Below are 22,070 nucleotides of genomic sequence, written 5' to 3' on the forward strand. Positions count from 1 at the left end.
AAACAGCTGTGGTCCCAATACTGAGCCCTGTGGCACCCCACTAGTCACCACCTGCCATTCCGAGAAACACCCATTCACTGCCACCCTTTGCTTTCTATCTGCCAACCAGTTTTCTATCCATATCAATATCCTCCCCCCAATGCCATGAGCTCTGATTTTACCCACCAATCTCCTATGTGGTACCTTATCAAGTGCCTTCTGAAAGTCAAGGTACACCACATCCACTGGATCTCCCATGTCTATCTTCCTGGTTACATCCTCGAAAAACTCCAATCGATTAGTCAAGCATGATTTGATATTGAATTAAATTGTATTCTATAAAATTCAGATACCTTTAGAAAATAGTGCTGCCATACCTCAGTTGATTTCTCTACTTTTTCCAGTTTGCTTAAAGCAAATGGCATGTCCCACATACAGTCAGAAAGTGAGCTGAAGAGTCTCTCCAAAGTCTGAAATAAGAGACTTGATTAGTAACATAATTTTAGACCATAAGACATTGGAGCAGAATTACAACGTTCGGCCCATTGAGTCTGCTCCTCCATCCATCATGGCTGACTTATTATCCTTCTCAACCCTATTCTTCCCGTAACCTTTGATGCTTTAAGTAACCAAGAACCCGTAAACCTCCGCTTAAAATACAACCAGTGACTTGGCCTCCACAGCCTTCTGCGGCTATGAAATCCACAGATTCACTACTCTCTGGCTAAGGAAATCCCTCATCTCTGTTCTAAGTGGATGTCTCTCTATTCTGAGGTTGTGCCTTCTGGTCCTAGACTCACGCACTAAGAATAGAGGGCACATCCTCTCCATTCCAATCTAGCTTGGCCTTTCGATTTTCAATAGGTTTTGATGAGATCCCCCCCCCCCCGCCATTCTTATAAACTCCAGCCAGTACTAGCCTAAACGCTCCTTGTACATTAACCCTTTCATTTCATGAATCATTCTCATGAACCTCCTCTGGACCCTGTCCAATGCCAGCACATCATTTCTTAAGAGAAGGGGCCCAAAACTGCTCACAATACTCCAAGTGCAGTCTGACCAATGCCTTATAAAGCCTCAGCATTACATCCTTGTTTTTATATTCTAGGCCTCTTGAAATGAATGCTAACACTGCACTCAATAGACACACCTGAAGGAAATCTATTCAAGAGGAAGCTGTGCTACATGAGAACAACATCCACTGTGCTGCAGAGAACAAGTAATAGCTACAAAAGGAGAGTCTGCACAACCAAAAGACTCCACTACTAACCACAGCCACCACCTATTCTTGCCTACACTACACCATAATATGTGGATCCCAGATCCCACCTGAGGACCCACCAATGGACAACTCCTTAGGAGAACATCATACCTGACTCAAGTAACTGGATTAACCTAATGTACTTCATCCAATGTTGACACTGCACATGATCGGAGTGGGAAGGAGAAAAAGACTAAGGAGAAATAAAGAGTGGTGCTTTGGCAATGTGGGCAATCCAGGCAATAAAGTGGCCCAGAGCCTGGGAAATACTATCTAGAGACAGGTGAGTTTCCATAATTAGTAAGCTTACAAATGGCACAAAAGAGGATAATGTTGCTGTTAGCAATAAAAAACAAGTGGTAGACTACAGGATGATGCTGTTTGGTAACAAAGGCAGATGGAATTTAATGCAACACACACAAAATCCCAACGAATCACCCCTTTACCATCTCCAGCCCATTGACAGCCTGCTTACAGTGTGATGACAAAAACAGCACACAGTTCTCCCACTGTGGCATTTATAAAGTTATGCCCATAATAACCATTGTATATTTTATAGCCTGGTTAACAAAGAAAAGTGTCTCATACTCCTCTTCACTACCTTATCAATTTGTGTTGCCATCTTCAGGGACTTGTGCATCAAATTTCCCTTGCTCTTCAACACATCCCAGGGCCCAATCAGAAATCGTGTATTGCCTATATGTCTTATTATTATTCATCTTCTCAAAGTGTTTAACTTCCTATTTATCAGGATTAAATTTCATCTGTTAATGTTCTGCCTATCTTACTTAATGATCATATCATCTAGTAGCCTACAACTTTCGCAACTTACTCGGTATATCTCTACAATCATATCCAAATGATAATTGTTTACACAACAATTCTCAGCATTGATAGTTGTGGTTCACCACTGGTCATAAGCTTCTAACTATTAAAATAATCCCTTGCATCTCATTGCTATGACAATTTTGCATCCAGTTTATCAACGTCCTGTATTCCTTGGGCTCTAAGCCTTTTCACCTGTCTCCCGTGTGAGACCTTATCAAAGGCCTTACTGAAGTCTGTCCAGAATACAGAATACGTCTATTGCACTGCCCTCATCAACAAATTTTATTGGATCTTCAAATTGGTCAGACAAGATCGTCAACTAACAAAACCTTGCTGTCTTTCATTTGTGCAAGTTAATTCTATCTCTCAGGTTTTTTTTCAACCAATACCTCTCTACTGCTGCCATTAGATTACATGACAGTAAAAGAATATCTAACTGCATTTGTTATTCTCCAGTCATTTGGCATATCACTGTGGCCAGAGAAGATTTAAAAACTCTGTCAGAGCCGTAGCAGTCTACTCCTTTATCTCCTATTGTAGTTCTGAAACATAATCAGATCCTGAAGATTTATTCACCTGTAGGCTAAAAGTCTGTTTTCAATAATATGTTCCAGAATTTTGCCACAACCTTCACCAACATTCTCTTTTTCCTTCGTAAATACAAATGAGAACAGTAGGCAACCCGTGTTACAGCCACTCTAGTAACAAAAATCTATATTGACAGAATTTACCACCCAATAGTTTGAGATATGGAATAAAATTATTCTCATGGAATATTTCATGCTCCCTCTTTGCTCTCCCAAATTTCCTCTTTGTATAAAAGGACCTCCATCCAACTTTTGTATTTGTAAAGCACCTTCCTTGTTCTCAGTTCACTATACCAGTCATATTCTTTTTTCACTTACTTTCTATGGTTGCTATATCCTTTGACATCAGGAATAATTGAGCTTACTATCCATACCCTTTACCCTGAATTTTCACTATTTCATTTTTGAATGACTCCAACTTACTTGATACAGACCTACTTGCATGTAAGCTGCTCCAATTTTACTTCTGTGAGATGCTGTCTTATTGAAATCAGCTTAATCTCATTTCAGCCCTTAATTTCTGGACCATCTTCATCCCATCCTACAACTACTGCAGGTTAAAACTTAAAAGTTATGGTCACCTTCTCCAAAGATTGGCCCATTGTCATTTCAACCCAATACTTGGCTAAATTCTCTAAAGTTAGGCCCAATACTACTCTTCGAAGACCTATCTACTTGAGCCATTAAGTTGATACTTCTTCGAAAAGGTAGTATTGGGGTCCCTATCACCCAGATGCATTTTAAAAATTTCACCACCTCTACAACTTTCACACCCATTTGAACCCAGTAAATGTTTGTGATTTTGAAATTTCCTTGTACTATAACACTATCACTCTATAATCCCATCTCCCTGTGATGTGTCTACAGATCTGCACCTGCTGAATGATGGAGGCCTATTATATATATTCCTAGCAAAGTGATCATCCCCTTTCATTCCTAAACTGTATTGCTGTGGCCTCATTTGAAGAACATCATAAGGTATTCCTATTTATTATTATGGAAAAGGATTTCTTAATCAACAATTGTAATCTTAATTCAGGAAAGTATATTCTGAAATCAGAGTAAAATCTGTCCTTTTTCTCTGAGCAGTGAAGAATGTTTAAGTGTACGATAAATCTTACCTCCTTTATTTGGTTTGGTTCCAAGCAGGCAGGCAAGAGTGACTCCAAAATATGTAATGCTAGCAACCTGGTGCGTAAATTATGGATAAGTGGAACACCTGGAGGATAAAGTTATTGTGTAATTTCCATTCCTGGCTCATTAACCCACTAAGAAATTAGAAATCATGATGCTTTATGAATAATAAATTTCAAAATTATAAAGGTTTAAATTATTCAAGAGTTCACGAGCTATGAGGTAATGTTATAGCTATTTAAGACCTTGGTCAGACCCCACTTGGAGTACTGTGTTCAGTTCTGGTCACCTCACTACAGGAAGGATGTGGATACTATAGAGAGAGTGCAGAGGAGATTTACAAGGATGTTGCCTGGATTGGAGAGTGTTCCTTATGAGAACAGGTTGAGTGATCTTGGCTTTTTCTCCTTGGAGTGACAGAGGATGAGAGGTGATCTTGATAGAGGTGTATAAGATGATGATAGGCATTGATCGTGTGGATAGCTAGAGGCTTTTTCCTAGGGCTGAAAAGGCTAACACGAGGGAGCACAGTTTTGAGGTGCTTGAAAGTAGGTACAGAGGGGATGTCTGGGGTAAGTTTTTCACACAGAGATTGGTGGGTGCATGAGATGCACTGCCAGTGATGATGGTGGAGGCGGATACAATAGGGTCTTTTAAGAGACTCTTAGATAGTACATGGAGCTTTGAAAAATAGAGGCGGTTTCTAGAGTAGTTTATCTACATTGTGGACTGAAGAGCCTGTAATGTGCTGCAGATTTCTATGTTCTATTATGTACCAATCTGTCAGGGAACATGTACAAGATAACGAGTTTCATTTAAAACAATGAAGCAGCAAGTTCAGTGGGTTGTAAGGCAGGGGGCCCCAACCTTTTTTGCACCGCGAACCGGTTTAATATTGACAATATTCTTGCTGACCAGCCGATGACGGTGGGGGGGGGGGAGGGGAGTGGGGGAGGTGTTAATCACGACCGGAATATAGGTGATAAGCCAACTATAAGTCCCTTATCAGTGGCTAATATACTCAATTTCGTCTCTAAAAGGGTTTATCTAACGAATTTAATATTAAACACACAGCGCATATTTTCCTCACATGAATATAGTGATAAGTCAATTATAAGTCATAAGGGGGTTCCTTATGTCCAGTCTATACTGCAATTTAGTTTTCGTTGCATTCATTGTAGAAAACTCCGCTTCACAGAGCTATGATGTTGGAAATGGAAGCAACGTTTTCAGTGCTTTCGTAGCTATCACAGGATTTTCAGCCTTGACCTTGATCCAGAATTCCAGCAAAGATGTTATGTCAAACATACTTCTCAGCCCACCGTCATTTGCAAGCTCGAGGAGTTGATCTTCTTCCCGCGCTGACATGGATGATTCACCGGGGACATTCACAAATGGTCATGGACCCATTCCTTTGCACGTCTTGGGTCATTTGTGGTTGGGAAGCAACGCTCAAATTCTGTCGACAGCAAAGATAGATGTTCGTGCACCAGCTGTGAGCCTCAGCCTCTCCCAAATTCCCAGCTAATGTTGGGAACATGTCAAATATGCCCCTGTCCACTCACCGTCCCCACAGTTCCAGTTTGGCTTTGAAAGCAGACACTTTATCTGCCAACTTGAAGACAGTTGTCATTCTCCCCTGAAGTGACAAATTGAGTTCATTGAGCAGGTTGAAGATGTCACACAGATAAGCGAGTTTTGCTATCCACTCCTCGTCACTGAAGTGTGCTGCCAGTGGTGACTTTTTTCCTGAAAGAAATCTCTGTAGCTGCTCTCTTAACTCAAAAACCCTGGCCAGGACTCTCCCCTTTGACCTGGCTTCAGTGTGTAAGAGAAGGCGTTTGTGCTCTGCATCCATTTCCTTGCAAAGCTGCTCAAACAGACGTGAGTTAAGGGCTTTTGCTTTGATGTGATTGATAACTTCAACAACGTCACTCAATATGCTTTTAAGATCAGATGACATTTTTTCGCTAGCCAGCATTTCCCTGTGTGTGACACAGTGTGTAGACTGGCATTCAGGAGCAACCTCTTTGACTCGGGTAGTGAAACCAGACTCATTAAGCCGTTCCAACAGCTGTGCTTCGATGTCCTCCGCTATGTCATTGATTCTCCTTGAAACTGTGGTAGCTGAAAGAGAAATCTGTGCCATCTTGTTAGCTGCAGCTTCTCCCAACAGTTCACGGCACAAGTCCTTGGCAGCAGGCAGAATCAATTCTTCACCAACAGTGAAAGGCTTCTTAGCCTTAGCAATACGGCTAGCCACCAAGTATGACGCTCTCAGAGTAGCAGCATTTGTGGAGATGGTGGCTCTCAGCACTTGCTTCTGTTCTGCTTGCTCGCGTTTTTTTCGTTCAAAAAACTCAACTGGTTGTCTTTAGTGCAGGGTGCTTGGACTCAAGATTCTGAAGCAGTTTTGAGGGCTTCATTGCCTCATTAGACAGCTTGTCTCCACATATCACACACAGGAGGCTTGGAGCGTGAGAGTCACCAGTCGCAATAAAGCCATATTTTATGTACGACCTGTTGTATTTTCTGTTGAAGGAAGCTTTCTTTTTTTTGCAGTCTCGGCCTCAGCTGTCTCTGCGTTATCATCATCGTTAGGCCTTTTATGTCCCCTACCATCTCTTTCAAAGAAACTCTCAAGCGACGTTTGTTTTTTCACTCATCGAGTAGTTGTAGGTTAATGACCGACTGATGTCCTCGTGTGGGTAATGACTTCACGTGCGTTCAAGTTCAACGGTGGGCGTGACAGAATGAGGAAAGGTGCAGTTGACTCGTATCGTTTCCTCGCAGCCCGGTAGCACATGCTTTGCGGCCCGGTACCGGTCCATGGCCCGTTGGTTGGGGACCATTGACATATCACACACAGGGGCTTGGAGCGTGCGAGTCACCAGTCGCAATAAAGCCATATTTTATGCACGACTCGTCGTATTTTCTGTTGAAGGAAGCTTTCTTCTTTTTTTGCAGTCTTGGCCTCAGCTGTCTCTGTGTTATCATCATCATTAGGACTTTGATGTCCCCTACCATCTCTTCCAAAGAAACTCTCAAGCGACGTTTGTTTTTTACTCATCGAGTAGTTGTATGTTAGTGATCGACTGATGTCCTTGCGTGGATAATGACCTCATGTGCGTTCAAGTTCAACAGTGAGCATGACAGGGAATGAAGAGAGGTGCAGTTGACTCATATCGTTTCCTTGCAGCCCAGTAGCGCATGCTTTGCAGCCCGGTGGTTGGGGACCACTGTTGTAAGGGCCCATTTCTGTGCTGTAGGTTACTATGCTTCTATGAACTCATCACAAAGTAAAAACTTACATTTCATATCAGATTGATATATGGCTTTAAAGAACATTGCACAACTTCCTTCAGATAAACTGTTTTATGTGATAACTAAACCTTCAACTTAATCATAGCTTCAAAACTGATGAATCACAACATGCAGCAAATTGTTGGTTAGAGCAATCATGCTGATCAGCTCGGTTGCATTGACAAGCACAGCTTCATGATTATTTCTTGAATTTATGAGTTTATTCATTTGTGCAGTTCTATAATACTGATATTTGTAGATATTCTGGAACTATGTAATGGACACTTCTAATCTATAATACATAATTGTTGTAAAAGGGAAATGGACTCCAGATTAGCACAGAAAAATTCCTAACAATAGCAAAATATTTTGTTCTCATATGAACAATTTTCCTGTAAAAATACTGCATTGTTACAGACACTGATATTTGTTGCCCAACAACAACAAACTATATTTGTGGAGTTTTTAAGAAGCAAAATGTGACAACACACCGAGTATTATCAAACAAAACTTGATTAGGAGCCATGAGGAGACAAGGGCAGCTAACCAGCTGATGAACTGGTGTAATTTAAGAGACACCATAAAGGAAAGAGTTGTTAGCAAAGTTTTGGAATGTTGTTCTAAAACTTCAGGCCTTACACCTGAAGGCAATCCTATAAATAGTGGTGAAAATAAAGAGGGAGCATAGATCTTGGAGCATTATAGGGCTGGGAGAAGCAATTGGAACCGAGCAGGTTAGTGAAAGGCCATGTAGGTATTTAAGAATAATGGTAATTTAACATTGTTAACTTTTTTTCAGTGTACACACACAGGAGGGATGATGGTTGGATGATACTTTCAGACAAGACTAAGATCACAAGCAATCTGGTTTAATTGTCCCCAACATGTGAGGAGAGGGATGGAGTCAAAGCCCAGGAAATGGAGCTAGTGATGGAACAGTATTAGTTTTTCCAATATTTTAGAGAATGAAATTACTTCTCATTCAGTACCATACATCCAACAAAACAATTTGGTGACTGCGGAGGCAGAATCTAATGTTATAACATTCAGATGAGAAGGAAAATGGGATGTCATTTACCAATTTAATTAAGGGCTTCTTTTGGTACACTGGCAGGGTTGTAAAAATCCATTTGAGTAAATTTAAAGCAGTTTAGGGAAAACTGGGTAAAAATTTGGGAGGCTACAACAATTTTAGGGAAATGGGGCAATAGCTTGCAAGATCAGAAGCATAATTATCAGGATAATTTAATCATCTCACCTGATGCACTCATCCCTGAAGCAATCAATAAAATTGGGTCAATCCATTTCACAGAAATCATATCATTCTGCATACTTTTGGTGGAGATAACACGACGCAAAAAAACAAGGAAGTCTCCCAGCTGGGTTTCTACTATTCTTCTGTTATTGACAAAATCTATTCAAATGAGAGAAAACATAGGGGTGTTACTAACAAGGGAAAATAAACCTGGAATGATTTAGTTTATAAAATAATTTCTATTGAATAAGCACATTATAAATTTCACATGAATGACAGAGGATGCATTGATTTAATCTCCTAGTTTAAAGACTAAAGTGTATGCTTTGTGTGTAGCAATGGGAAATAAAAACAAATATTGGCCCAGTTACCAATGGGCATGAACAAAATACAACACTGTGCTTAATGCAACCTTGAAAGGCTACATGAAATAGAAAAATAGTGATTCTGTAGGATTTGTTGTTGAGAAGTTGAGGTCAAGTCATACTGTTGAGGTTGAGAAAAGGAAACCAGATATTTCTGAGCTGGGAGCATCACATGTTAGCATGCGATTCAAATGCAGTTGCAATTAATCAGCACACAAGTTCCCATCCATTGAAAACAACATTGCTGACTCACTCTGTACAAATAAATATATCATGTTCCATTCTTCCTGATCTTGATGAGTACGGAAGTCAGAAAGAAAGGGCACATTTCCCAGTAGGTTAAATTGATTGTATGTTGTATTCCAGGGCTACACCTGGAATAAAGGGCTAGAGACCTTCAAATAGCCAAAAGACATTTTCAAGAGTTGGTTACAGTGTAAGATTTAACTTACTACTAAATTGTAAAAATACAAATACACTTTCTAAGTCTATTCCAAGGAAAATTATAAATGCTTAAGATGTTATAAGTGACATGCAGATCACCATGTTTCTTTGTTCAACTTTTTCTACACCCCACTGCTCAGATAACGGAGCAGCCCATTGTACACTTTACATTATTTCCACATAAAGCACATTGTTGATAGGCTTTCTATGCACTGTATCAAGAGTAGTTGAACATTCAAACTGTGGAATGCTTTTGATATGGTTACCATCTTGCTTTCTGGATTCTGATGCAAGTCAAATGGCCTTCCTGAAAAATTAGCCCCCTATAAACCATATAATTATGTCTTTAGGGTCGCAAATGCTGGCATTTTTGATCAAATAACAGCTGTGCCAGGATTAGAGTCAGAGTCTCACCTTAATAGGTTATGGAATTTGATGGAAGTTTGGAGGCGGTAACATGTCCTGATAGAAGATGAGGTGCTTACATTGTTCTCATTACAACAGTTCAGGAAGCAGTTGATAGGTCAGTGTGGGGAGCCAGAGTTAGAGTAGCAGGAAAGAAGTAGTTTAGGTCAGCACTAAGCAATGAGTGTGGCTGCTCTGCAGAGAAATCACCCAATCCATATTTAGTTTCTTCAATGTAGAAGAGTCCACATTGGGAGCACCACATGTAGCACATTTGATTGGAAGTGCAAATGGAACATTGCTTCATCTGGAAGAACTATATGGGTACTTGGATGGTAGGTAGGGATAAGGTAAAGAGCCAACTGCTGTACCTTCTGCAATTACACAGAATAATGCTGTGAGAAAGGAAGTGTTGGTAGGGATGAAATATTGGCTTAACCTTTATATCCTGATATGTCAGAATGAGAAGCAGGTGCATATTTTTGACCAATAACTTGTGGAGATTACAAATAGAAAAAAGACCACATCCATAAATGAGCCTTCTAATGATTTTCCCTTCCTTAACCAGCAAATACTAAAATAGTGTAAAACTGGTTTATCAGTGTCTTTGATCATATCTGGTTTCCAGTTATTTTTCATAATGTATGTCACCAATATTTCACATGGCATTAAAGTATGAATGATATGGTGCCCAAAGTATACAAATGATTAAATAATGCCATATATGGCTGGCTACTTAGTCCTTTCAATTTATGAAATATGGAAGACAGGTCCATAATGATGTATTGAGACCTCTGAGCTTGCACTTCTGTGTGCAAATGGAGCCCACTGGCACAGCCCAATCCTATTCGTTTTCCTCAGCATTATACTGAAGAAAACACAACTTAGGTCCTGTAATGGAATCTAAAATGCAGTTTGCAGTGCACTGCTTGGAGACAATGGGGAAGCAACCATTTTTATTTAGTGTGCTTTGGATTTCCAGCATTTGCAGAATTTCTCATGTTTATATTTTTATTTAAAGTTACTGGAAGACTGTTGGACAAACATCACCTGAGGAAACCAAAGTTACGTCGATGCTTCATGCTCAGACCCTGCAGGTTCTTGACGTACTGAGTTCCTCCATCAATTTGTTTTTTTAAAATTCCAGATTCCAATATTTGAAGTCTCTTTTGCCTTTAGTTTTAGAAGGTACAGCAGTATTTGGGCTTTACCCTGTTTTACTGGTCATTTGTAAATGGTGTGCTATAGTCAACAGCATTTTAAAATTTTATTTACTTCAATTTTAGCTTTTTAAATGTGACTGAATGTCAGAATACCTAAAAACTAAAATAAATAACAGGTTTGATAAAAGGTAAAGTACTCCTAGCATTCCTAGTTATGTTGACCAGGGCCTCTGTACTATGCTACCCTAACACAGTCTTTGTCCAGACCATATGTGTGGAGCCAGTAACTCTGGTGGGAGGAGGGTACCAAGTCCATTGCTCATCTGTCATTTATTCTAACGCATCTGAATATAATAGCAATGCCCAAAATAGAGCCAATCCTTGTGGTACTGAACTAAACCAATAATTTGTTGAACCAAAACAGATATAAAAGCAAAGGACAAAACTGGTCCTCTGGAAGCTCAGAGTGGTCATACATGCATGGAGCCGAAAGAGAAGTTTGGGGGGGGGGGAGGAGGGGAGATCTTAAATGGATATTTTGCATCTCTATTTACACAAGAGACAGGCACAGAAGTGAGGCAAACCAGAAACTGTATACAGATTACAGAGGAAGAGGTGTTTCCTGTTTTGAGGCAAATTAGGGCGGATAATCCTTAATGGCCTGGTAAAGAGTTCTCTCGGACCCTGTGGGAGGTGAGTGGAGAAATTGCAGGGCGCTAGCAGAGATATTTAAAACATCCTTAGCTATGGGTGAGGTGCTGAAGAATTGGAGGATAGCTAATGTTATTCTGCTGTTATGAAAGGCTCTAAGAATAAACCAGAAATTATAAGCTGGTAAACCTGACATTAGTAGTGGGAAAGTTATTGGAAGGTATTCTAAGGGATGGATATAAAAGTATTTCGATACTTTTGGATAGGGTAGTTAAGAAAACTTATGGGGTGTTAGCTTTCACAAGTCGAGGGATAGAGTTTAAGAGTCGCGATGTGGTGATGCAGCTCTATAAAACTCTGATTAGGCCACACTTGGAGTACTGTGTCCAGTTCTGGTCGCCTCACTATAGGAATGATGTGGAAGAATTGGAAAGGATACATTTACCAGAATGCTGCCTGGTTTAGAGAGTATGGATTATGATCAGAGATTAAGGGAGCTAGGGCTTTACTCTTTGGAGAGAAGGAGGATGAGAGGAGACATGATAGAGGCGTACAAGATAATAAGAGGAATAGGTAGAGTGGATAGCCAGCACCTCTTCCCCAGGGCACCACTGCTCAATACAAGAGGACATGGCTTTAAGGTAAGGGGTGGGAAGTTCAAGGGGGATATTAGAGGAAGGTTTTTTACTCAGAGAGTGGTTGGTGCGTGGAATGCACTGCCTGAGTCAGTGGTGGAGGCAGATACGCTAGTGAAGTTTAAAAGACTACTAGACAGGTATATGGAGGAATTTAAGGTGGGGGGTTATATGGGAGGCAGGGTTTGAGGTTCGGCACAACATTGTGGGCCGAAGGGCCTGTAATGTGCTGTACTATTCTATGTTCTATATATTTTGATAAGGGACTGATTAGGGATAGTCAACATGGCTTTGTGCATGGTAGGCCATGCCAAACCAATCTTATAGAGTTTTTTGAGCAGGGTACCAGAAAAGTTGAGGGTGGCAAGGCAGTGAACCTTGACTTTTGCAAGGCCTTTGACTAAGTCCCACATGGGAGGCTGGTCAAAAAGGTTCAGACGCTTGGCATTCAAGATGAGGTAGTAAATTGGATTACACATTGGATTCACGGTAGTAGATGATTGCTTCTCTGATTGGAGGCTTGTGACTAGTGGTGTGCCGCAGGGATTGGTGCTGGGTCTGTTCTTGTTTGTCATCTATATCAATCATCTCAATGGTAAGGTGGTAAACTGGATCAGTAAATTTGTGGATGATACCAAGATTGGGGGTGGACAGCGAGGAAGACTATCATAGCTTACACTGGGATCTTGACCAGCTGCAAAAATAAGCTGAAAAATGGTAGATGGAATATAATGCAAACAAGTGTGAAGTGTTGCACTTTGGGAGGACAAACCACAGTGGGACTTACACCGTGCGCGATATGGCACTGGAGAGTGCAGTAGGTCAGAGGGACATGGGAATACAGATCCATAATTTCTTGGAAGTGGCATCACAGTTGGATAAAATTGTAAAGAAATCTTTTGGCATATTGGCCAAAGAGGGACAAAATGGAATCGAAGTATGCTGACAATAGTTCAGTGGCAGAGAAGCAGGCAGAAACAATAGACCTACCAGGTTTGTGGATCTTGGGTAGGAGGTAGAAATGAACAGTACGGGGTGCAGGAACAATGAGAATGGAGGCAGTGAATGGGGCATCACTGGAGGTGATGAGGTTGGTGATGGTGGTGGTCTGATGTTCCTTAGTGGGATCCTGTTTAAGGGGCAAGTAAAAGGAGGTTCTGAGAGTTGCTATTTGGCTTCAGCAAGGTAGAAGTCAATATGTCCGACTACAACAGCAACCCTGTTTCTATGAGTCTGATGGTGAGGATGGAATTGGTGTGGAAAGAATGGAGGATAGTGCGTTCAGAGGATACGGTGTTCAAACATGCGAGGGAAGTGCTAAATAAGAGATGGTTAATGTCTTGTTGGCAGTTAGAGATGAAAAGATCCAGAATGGGCAGAGGACCATAGTGGGGTATTGAGAAGAGCACGGTTGAAGATGGGAGAAGACAGTCATCACTGTAGGATGTGGAATCCTTGCCAAAGAAGTAGGTCACGAGAGAGATGTGACAGAAGAAGAGCTTGGTGTCATGACAAGCGTGCAACTCACTGAGGTGTGGGTTCAGAGGGACCTAGGCAAGACAATAGACAACAGACAATAGACAATAGGTGCAGAAGTAGACCATTCGGCCCTTCAAGCCTGCACCGCCTTTCTGAGATCATGGCTGATCATCTACTATCAATACCTGGTTCCTGCCTTGTCCCCATAACCCTTGATTCCCCTATCCATAAGATACCTATCTAGGTCCTTCTGACCTCTGGCTGGCGATGAAGAGTGAAGTCCAGAACTAGAGCAGAGAAAGAGACAGGGAAAGCAGGTATTTCTGCATGGTGGTGATGGTTGTGCATAGAATTTGGAGGGAGAAGCAATTAATCCAACAAAAGTAGTTGGGAATTCTCATTTGGTCCAAACCAGGAGGTCTAGAAACAGAGCTGGAGGCCATATGGCACAAGATGATGGCAGCAACAAGTGCCCAGGAAGGACACCTGGCTGTGTTAGCACATAGCCAATGAACCAAAGAGCAGCAGAGATCACAGAAAGGGAGCAGTGAGAGAGAGTCTCACTGATATCCCATTGAAAAGAAGATTTAAACCTCTTCAGGGTAGACATCCTTCAAAGAGTCTTTGCAGTGGAGAAGCAAATCATAAACAACAGATTCTGCAGGTGCCAGAAATCTTGAGCAACATGCACAAAATGCTGAAGGGGTGGCTGGACACTATAGAAGGATTTGATTACCTAGATGCTTTTATTTCATTTTAAAAATCAGGTAATGAAATCAATAATGAGGATGATTTTGACAGCTAAACAACCAAACACACATGTACAAACATATATAGCATACTGTGCGTCACTCACTCTTAAGACGGCATTATGGAATTTTGTGATTGTGAGAGCGTAGCACTTTGAATGACTTTAATACAACAGGCTCATAATTACAACAAAGCAGAATTGAAAATGTGTATTGATAGCACAGAATAAAATCTACTATGTACCAGAGTGTCTAGATAAATCATCATGATACTTGCATCTTCTTTTAAGTTAGCAGAAGCAGCAAATTTATTTGGGAATACTTGTAACTGTAATATTTCATTTCCCTCATCTCCACATAGTAATCTGACGATTAAAATAAAATCAAACACATCCACATCCAGTGAATGATGTAATGTGTATGTGCTGAGGAAGCCTAGTAAAAGGTTGAAGATGGTTAATTAAGACAAATGCAGCCACTACAGCAGTACTGACAGCAACTTACAATCACCGAGGGAAAAACACAAGATGCCTTAACAAGAAACCATCCCAACCTTACCTGAAAAACAACAGCAATGTAAAATATAATCAATTAGAAATTGATTTGCATGAATAAGGAGGAAGTCACCATAATAGTTTTACTAGTTCCACATGTTTCTTGCTTAATAGCAGGAGAAAACAAGAGATGTCGAGGAAAGTAGACATGACATTCCAAATATAGGAAGTTTTTAATAAGCTGTACTCAGCAGGTTGGGCAGCATATAGAGAGTGAAATAGCACCACAATTTCAGATCACTGACCTTTTATTGGTAGGTCATTCCCTAATGCATTAACTCTGCTCATCTCTCCCTAGATGTTGCCTCACCTGTTGAGAAGTTCTAGCATTTTCTGTTTTTAGTTTGGATTCCCAGCAGTACCAGAAAGTTTTATCCTCTAAAGGAAATGTAAAATCAAAATATAAAAGCAAAATCCTCTGAAGTTGATGTAAAATTAAAAGTAATATAAATGGAAATATACTATCAAAAGGAAAGAAAATTATACACATACACAAGTGAACAAAGGCCCTGACTGAAGTTTGCTCCCTTTCAATCTTATCAAACCTTTTCTATTATCCCACATCCAACATTTAAAAACTTGCTCCATAAATTCAAGGCTTTGCAATTTTCATATCAGTTGTTGTCCATTTCTAGGGTAAAGATATACATTTAACTGTGTTTACTTCAAACCTAAGGAGTCAAAATGAAGACTTTTTCCATCATAGCACTATTATTCCAAAACTGTACTTTGGTAGAGTTGCCAGGAACAGCAGAAGTCTTGGATTTTTCTCATTCAGTGAACTAATGGAAAAACTTCACCAGCTATAATGCAAGAGGTGATAGTTTTAAAACACAAGATTCTGCAAAGCAACACACACAAAATACTGGAGGAACGCAGCAGGTCAGGCAGCATCTATAGAAATGAATAAACAGTCACCATTTCGGGCTGAGACCTTTCTTCGGGACTAGGAAGGAAGGTTGGGATTCGTGCGGACACAAGTTTAGTGAGGCAGGAGCAGGCAGAGTCAATTGGCCTACTTGGACAGTCAGGTTTGCGCATCTTGGGTAGGAGGTAGAAATGAGTAGTGTGTGGTTAGGAACATATTTAATCTTGAGTATAAATAATTGCAGGGTTTCTAGGGAATATTAAAAAAGCCAAATATTGATTATACATGTATTGTGAGCTGTTCAATTATTATGCTGCTTTATTTCAAACTATATATTGTGATTCCTTGATTAAAGATGTAACAGTTTAAATATGAACAATACCTTTGGTAAGGTTGGATTGTTGCTAAAAAAAAAACCTCAAGACAAAACTGAGCACTAAAATTCAAAATGCACAATTTTTTTCAATAATTATGGAAGAAAATTTGTTGAATCTTTGTGACTGTAAACAAAGGCAATCTTGCCCAGAAGGACACAGAGCTATTCCAACAAAAACCTCCATCATATCACAACTTATGTTAAAGAATTTTGAGGAAATCAAGTTTTATTTTTTATAATTTAACTTTATTTAAAAATAATTAACAGGAGTTCTCAGCTATTTCATAATAGAACAATAGCAATCCACCTTTTGCTTCTCAGTGCTCCTCGCTTTATTATACATCATTGAATTGCTTTCTTTCTTCCACTGTTCTGCAACATCATGGTCTTTCAGGGTTTCAGCAGGAAGAGTTGAATTCTATACTATTTTCAATCCGGCTTCCTCCTGCTGAGTCTGGAATGAATTGTCCCCTTCAATAGATCTCTCAAATAAGCAAAACCCTACTGTTTTATAGTCTTAAATCATGTTTATCATCCAGTTAATTTCTGCTTTTAAGTCAGCATAGTAGGACGTCTATTGATAGGAAGAAAGTTAGCACACTAAAACATAGGTAAAATCAAAAGCTCATGATGGTAAAATGGTACACACAATCTACCATAAATTCCACATATAAATTAATCAGAATCAGAGTCACATCTCCTCTATTCCACAAGGAATAAATAAAGCTGAGCATGCCATTGGTTTTGGTTTTGCTTTGTAGACATATTATCTTAGCAGTATCTGGCAGTGCACACATTTGAGGACAAAACTCCTCTCAAATAATAATCCACTTACTTTTATTAAAAGCTAATGAGTGGTTGAGGTTGGGAAATAAACCTCAGGGATCTAACACAATACTGCCAATAGATCCAAGCAGACATTCTGCAAAGGATCCTTTGGTGGAACTGACTAAGGTCTGTTCTACTCAGTGAAGCCTGAAGTACATCATATAAAGTGGTCCATTTGTAGTGCTTTCAATTCTTTTAAAAAAGGTTAAATAAAGTCATTTGATTGATTATATTGCTTTAGCTATACTCTGCTCTAAACCAAAATGAAATACCTCTGAATAGGCCTCCACTTCTTCGATGGTAAGATCTAATGACATTGATAGAATATTTTTAATAGTGTCTTTATTTTCAACATTATTTTTCCAGTCCCACCTTTACTTTCTGATCTGGTGCTAGCTCCACAGCCATGTGATTCTTTACATTTGTCTCCAGTTATTTCACCTTCTGCATTTCCACACACTGCTTGCACAAAACTCTGCAGCTGGCAGCACAACACATCCATTGGTGCTTGGAGTACTTCCGGGGACAAAGTGTCTGCGTAGGAACTATGAACAAAACACAAAATAAATCTAAAGAAGACCATAAGGCCATTAGACATAGGAGCAGAATTATGCCATGTGGACTGTCCAGTCTGTTCTGCCATTCCATCATGGCTGATTTATAATCCCTCTTAACCCCATTCTCCTGCCTTCTTCCCGTCAACTTTGATGGCCTTACAAATCAAGATTCTATCAAACTTCACTTTAAATATACACCCAATGACTTGGCCTCCAAGTCATTGTCATGGCCTCCAATCGATTGTCTGTAGCAATAAAGTCCACAAATTCGCCACCCTCTGGGTAAAGAAATTCCTTTTCATCTCTGTTCTGAAGAGATATCCTTCTGTTGAGGCTGTGTTTTCTAGTTCCAGACACCCCACTATAGGAAACATCTTCTCCATATACACCCTATCTAGGCTTTTCAATATTTAAAAAATTTCTACGAGAATCCCCCACCCCCATTCTTCTAAACTCCAATGAGTAAAGGCCCAGAGCCATCAGAAGCTCCTCATAATTAACAATTCCATTCCCAGGATCATTCTTGTGAATCTTTGCTGGAGGCTCTTCAAATCCTGTCTTAGATTTCCCAAACTGCTTTCAATACTCCACGTGGGGTCCGACTAATACCTTAAAAAGCTTCAGCATTACATCTTTGCTTTGATATTCTAGTCCTCTGGAAATGAATGCTAACATTGTATTTGCCTTCCTTACCACCTTCTGCAAGTTAGCCTTTAGGAAATCCTGGAACAGGACCCTGAAGTCTCTTTGCACCTCTGCTCTTTGAATTTCACCCCATTTAGAAAATAGTCTACGCTTTTATTCCTTGTATTAAACTGCATGACATACACTTTGCCACACTATATTCCATCTGCCATTTCTTTGGCCAGTCTCCTAATCTGTCTCAGTCCTTCTGCAGACTCCCTGCTTCCTCAGTATTACCTGTCCTTCACTTATCTTTGTATCATCTGCAAATGTGACCACAAAGCCTTCAACTTTGTCACCTAAATCATTGACATATAATGTGAAAGGCAGTCCCCACACCAGCCCCAGCGGAACACCACTAGTCATCTGCAGCCAACCAGAAAAGGCCCTCTTTATTCCGATGCTTTGCCTCCAGGCAGTCAGCTAATCTTTTATCCATGCCAGTACCTCGGGCATCTTGTTAAGCAGCCTCATGTGTGGCATCTTCTCAAAGGCCTTCTGAACAAGTAAACAACATTCTGTGACTCTCTTTCATCTATCCTGCCTGTTATTTTCTCAAAGAATTCCAAAAGATTTGTTAGACAAGATTTCTCCTTAAGAAAAATGTGCTGCCTTTGGCCTATTTTATCACATGCCTCCAAGTACCCCGAAATGTCATCCATAGTAATGGGCTCCATCATCTTCCCAACCACTGAAATCAGGTTACCTGGCTTATAATTTTGCTTTTTCTGCCTCTTCCCTTTTTAAATGATTGGTTAAGACATTTGCAATTTTCCAGTCCTCCAGAACCATTCCAGAATCTAGTGGTTCTTAAAAGATCACTACTAGTGCCTCCACAATCTTGTCAGATACCCTATTTAAGACCTCTGGCGTGTAGTCAATCTGGTCCAGGTGACTTAAGTACTTTCAGGTCTCTCAGTTTCCCAAGTACCTTCACCTTAGTAACAGCAACTACATTCATTCCTGCCCCTGGACATTCTCAAATTTCTGGCACACAGCTGCTGTCTTCCACAGTGAGGACTCATCCAAAATACTTGAAGTTCATCTGACATTTCTTCGTTCCCCTTTACTAGCTCCCCAGCATCATTTTCCAGCAGTCCAATATCCTCTCTCGCCTCTCTTTTACTCTCTTTTTTTTTTAAATGGGGAGAAAAACTTTAGTTATCCTCTTCTGTATTATTGGCTAGCTGACCTTCATATTTTCTCTTCATTGTTTTTTTCTAGTTTCCTTCTGTTGGTTTTTGAAAGTTTCCCAATCCTCTAACTTCCCACTAATTTTTGACATATTCTAAGTCCCCTCATTTGTTTTTATGCTGTCTTAGGCTTCCTTATCAGCCGTAGTTGCCTTGTCCTCCCTATTAGAACATTACTACTTCTTTGGGATGTACCTGTCCTGCGCCGACTGAATTTGGCCCAGAAACTGCCAATGCTGTTCTGCCATCATCCCTGCTGGTGATCCCTTGCAATCTTCTCTCAGGACCTCTGTAGCTCCCTTCACTCTACTATAATACTGATGGATCTGATTTTATCTTCTCCCTGTCAAACTGCAGGGTGAATTTCATCACATTATGATCACTGGCTCCCAATGGTTCCTTTACCTTAAGCTCCCTAATCAAACATGGTTCATTACAAAACGCCCAATACAGAAATATCTTTTCCCCACTGGGCTTAACCACAAGCTGCTCTAAAAAGCCATCTTGTAGGCATTCTACAAATCCTTTTTCTTGGGATCCACACCAACCTGTTTTTCCCAATCTACATGTATAACAAAATCCCCCATCACTATTGTAACATTGCTCTTTTTACAGCTTTTTCTATCTTCCGTAGTTTGGAAGCCTGTACTTTTGATACAATGTGTATCCTTGGATGTTAAACTTCCCACAACAATCTTCTTTCAGCCATGACTCAGTGATGCCCACAATGTCATACCTGCCAAACTCTAACTGTGCTACATGATCACCTACCTTATTCTGTATACTGTGTGCATTCAAATATAACACCTTCAGTCACTTCAACTCATCCCACTGACTGCAATTTTGCTCTATCACCTCCCTATCCTTCCTCATAGTCGCACTACACACTGCATCTACTTTATACCAACTGTCCCATCCTCAATCTTATCACTCCAATTCCCATCCCCCTGTCAAATTTAAATTATCTGCAACAGCTCCAGCAAACTTGTCCGCAAAGATATTGGTCCCCCTCAGATTCGGGAGTAAGCTGTACAGGTCGTGCCTTCTCCAGAAGAGATCCTAATGACCCAGCATCAGAAACTCTGCCTGCTGCATCAATTTATCTGCCAAATCATCCTTTTTCTTACCCTCATTGGTGCATGGTACAGGCAGCAATCCAGAGATTACTGAATGATAGTTTTATTTTTAAAACATTCAGTTGACAGACTTAAATTATTTTTCAATACTTACAGTCAATCAAGCATCCGAAGATTTACAAAAACATTGCCAGAACTGAGTTGAAAGGAGAGATTGGGCAGGGGGAATATGAGGTGCTGTTCTTCTGGCAGTAGCAAAGGCCTAGGCCAGTCAAATCAGCGGGGAGTGGAGAGAGGAGTTGAAATAGCTTGCAACTGGGAGTTAATGTATTAGAAAGGAATGGAAGTTCCTCAGGCTATTGTAATGGGGAATAGAGATGCATAGGGACTGGTGAAAATCAGAGCATTCCAGGGAATTGAAAGTTGTTGAAATAGTAAGAGTATGCAAGAAGTCCAGATATAGGTGGGAAGGGATTGGACAGAGTGAGACAAGAGTTGAGTTATGAGGAGACAAGTTCAGAGTGCAAGAACAGGCAGAAAAAATTGGCCTATCAAGACAATGGAACTTGTGGATATCATTGAAGACACAGAAGAGATCTCCTCTTGTTGAAGGGATAGAGATATATGGGGCTAGGAAACTATCAAGTTTGAGTTTGCGGATGGGACATTTCCCTGATGTGATGAGATCTGTGATGGTACAGCAGACAATGCTTGATGTTCATTGGTGTGATCGTGATTCAAGGATAAGAATGAGGCAGTGTCCAAGAACTTCTATCTCACCTCTTTAAGGTAGAGATAAGTCTGCAGAAATTTGGCAGTAAAACCTTTGGTGTAGCTGACAGGTATACACAAGTTTAAAGGTTATAGCAAACCCTTGAAAATTAATAAATAAATGCATTTAAAAATTAAATCTAAATTAATGTAACAAATACAAGCAATAAAATTAATTTCCCTTTGAGAAAATTGGTCGACCAGTGTTCAATTTACTACTCTAATTAAACCACAGCAGGCCGAGAAAATTAAAAGTAGATATTAAAATGGTAAATTATATGCTACATGAAAATTAAATGCAAACCTGTACAGTATCTGTAATCATGCAAGTAGAATTTTGAAGTTAATGGTTTATTTGCAAATACAGTGGTCCTTTGGTTAATCCCCATCAGGTTTCAGCACTGGGTATGGGCTACTTACCTAGCAGTGATAGCCAAAATCTGCAGAAGCCGAGCGCCAGCCAGTTTTAACGCCATATTGAGCTGGGAATGGCCAGACACTGAAGCCATCAACCATCGCTGGTTTATCAGAAGGCAGGAGTTTGTCAGCTTCGAAAGGGCATTTAGAAGTCCACTGTTAATGAGCACTGTTACGTCAGTAGGTTGGTATCGTATATTTAGAGCAAATATGGTAGCTAGCAATAAATGCTGCTGCGCTCCTGCAACAATAAATACAATTTACAGAATTCAGGAAAAAAAAGATCAAACCATTTAAAGTCATTAAATAGCATCAAGTCTAAAGATAATTCATTAATGCCAAATAACCTTAAAATTTAATATGAAATTCTAATTTTAAGAAGCTTGCTTAAATAAAAACATAAACACCAGGAAATCTGCAGATACTGGAATTTCAAGTAACACACATAAAAATTGCTGGAGAACGCAGCAGGCCAGGCAGCATCTATAGGAAGAGGTACAGTCGATGT

General features: G+C 40.1%; 1 protein-coding gene across 5 annotated transcripts in view; it reads right to left on the minus strand.

Annotated features, from left to right (window-relative positions):
- The window catches only part of LOC134343917 (probable E3 ubiquitin-protein ligase HERC1), a 295,654-nt gene that overhangs the window by 153,863 nt on the left and 119,721 nt on the right, over nt 1-22,070 (minus strand). For all 5 annotated transcript variants that reach the window (XM_063042842.1, XM_063042841.1, XM_063042839.1 and 2 more), the window contains 5 exons: nt 21,566-21,803; nt 17,237-17,409; nt 8,351-8,506; nt 3,777-3,874; nt 357-449 (listed from right to left, as the gene is read on the minus strand). In XM_063042842.1, coding sequence (XP_062898912.1) covers nt 357-449; nt 3,777-3,874; nt 8,351-8,506; nt 17,237-17,409; nt 21,566-21,803 — 758 coding nt within the window. The remainder of the gene's footprint in view (nt 1-356; nt 450-3,776; nt 3,875-8,350; nt 8,507-17,236; nt 17,410-21,565; nt 21,804-22,070) is intronic.

Source organism: Mobula hypostoma, chromosome 3 (assembly GCF_963921235.1).
Source record: "Mobula hypostoma chromosome 3, sMobHyp1.1, whole genome shotgun sequence".
NCBI classification, from domain to species: Eukaryota; Metazoa; Chordata; class Chondrichthyes; order Myliobatiformes; family Myliobatidae; genus Mobula; species Mobula hypostoma.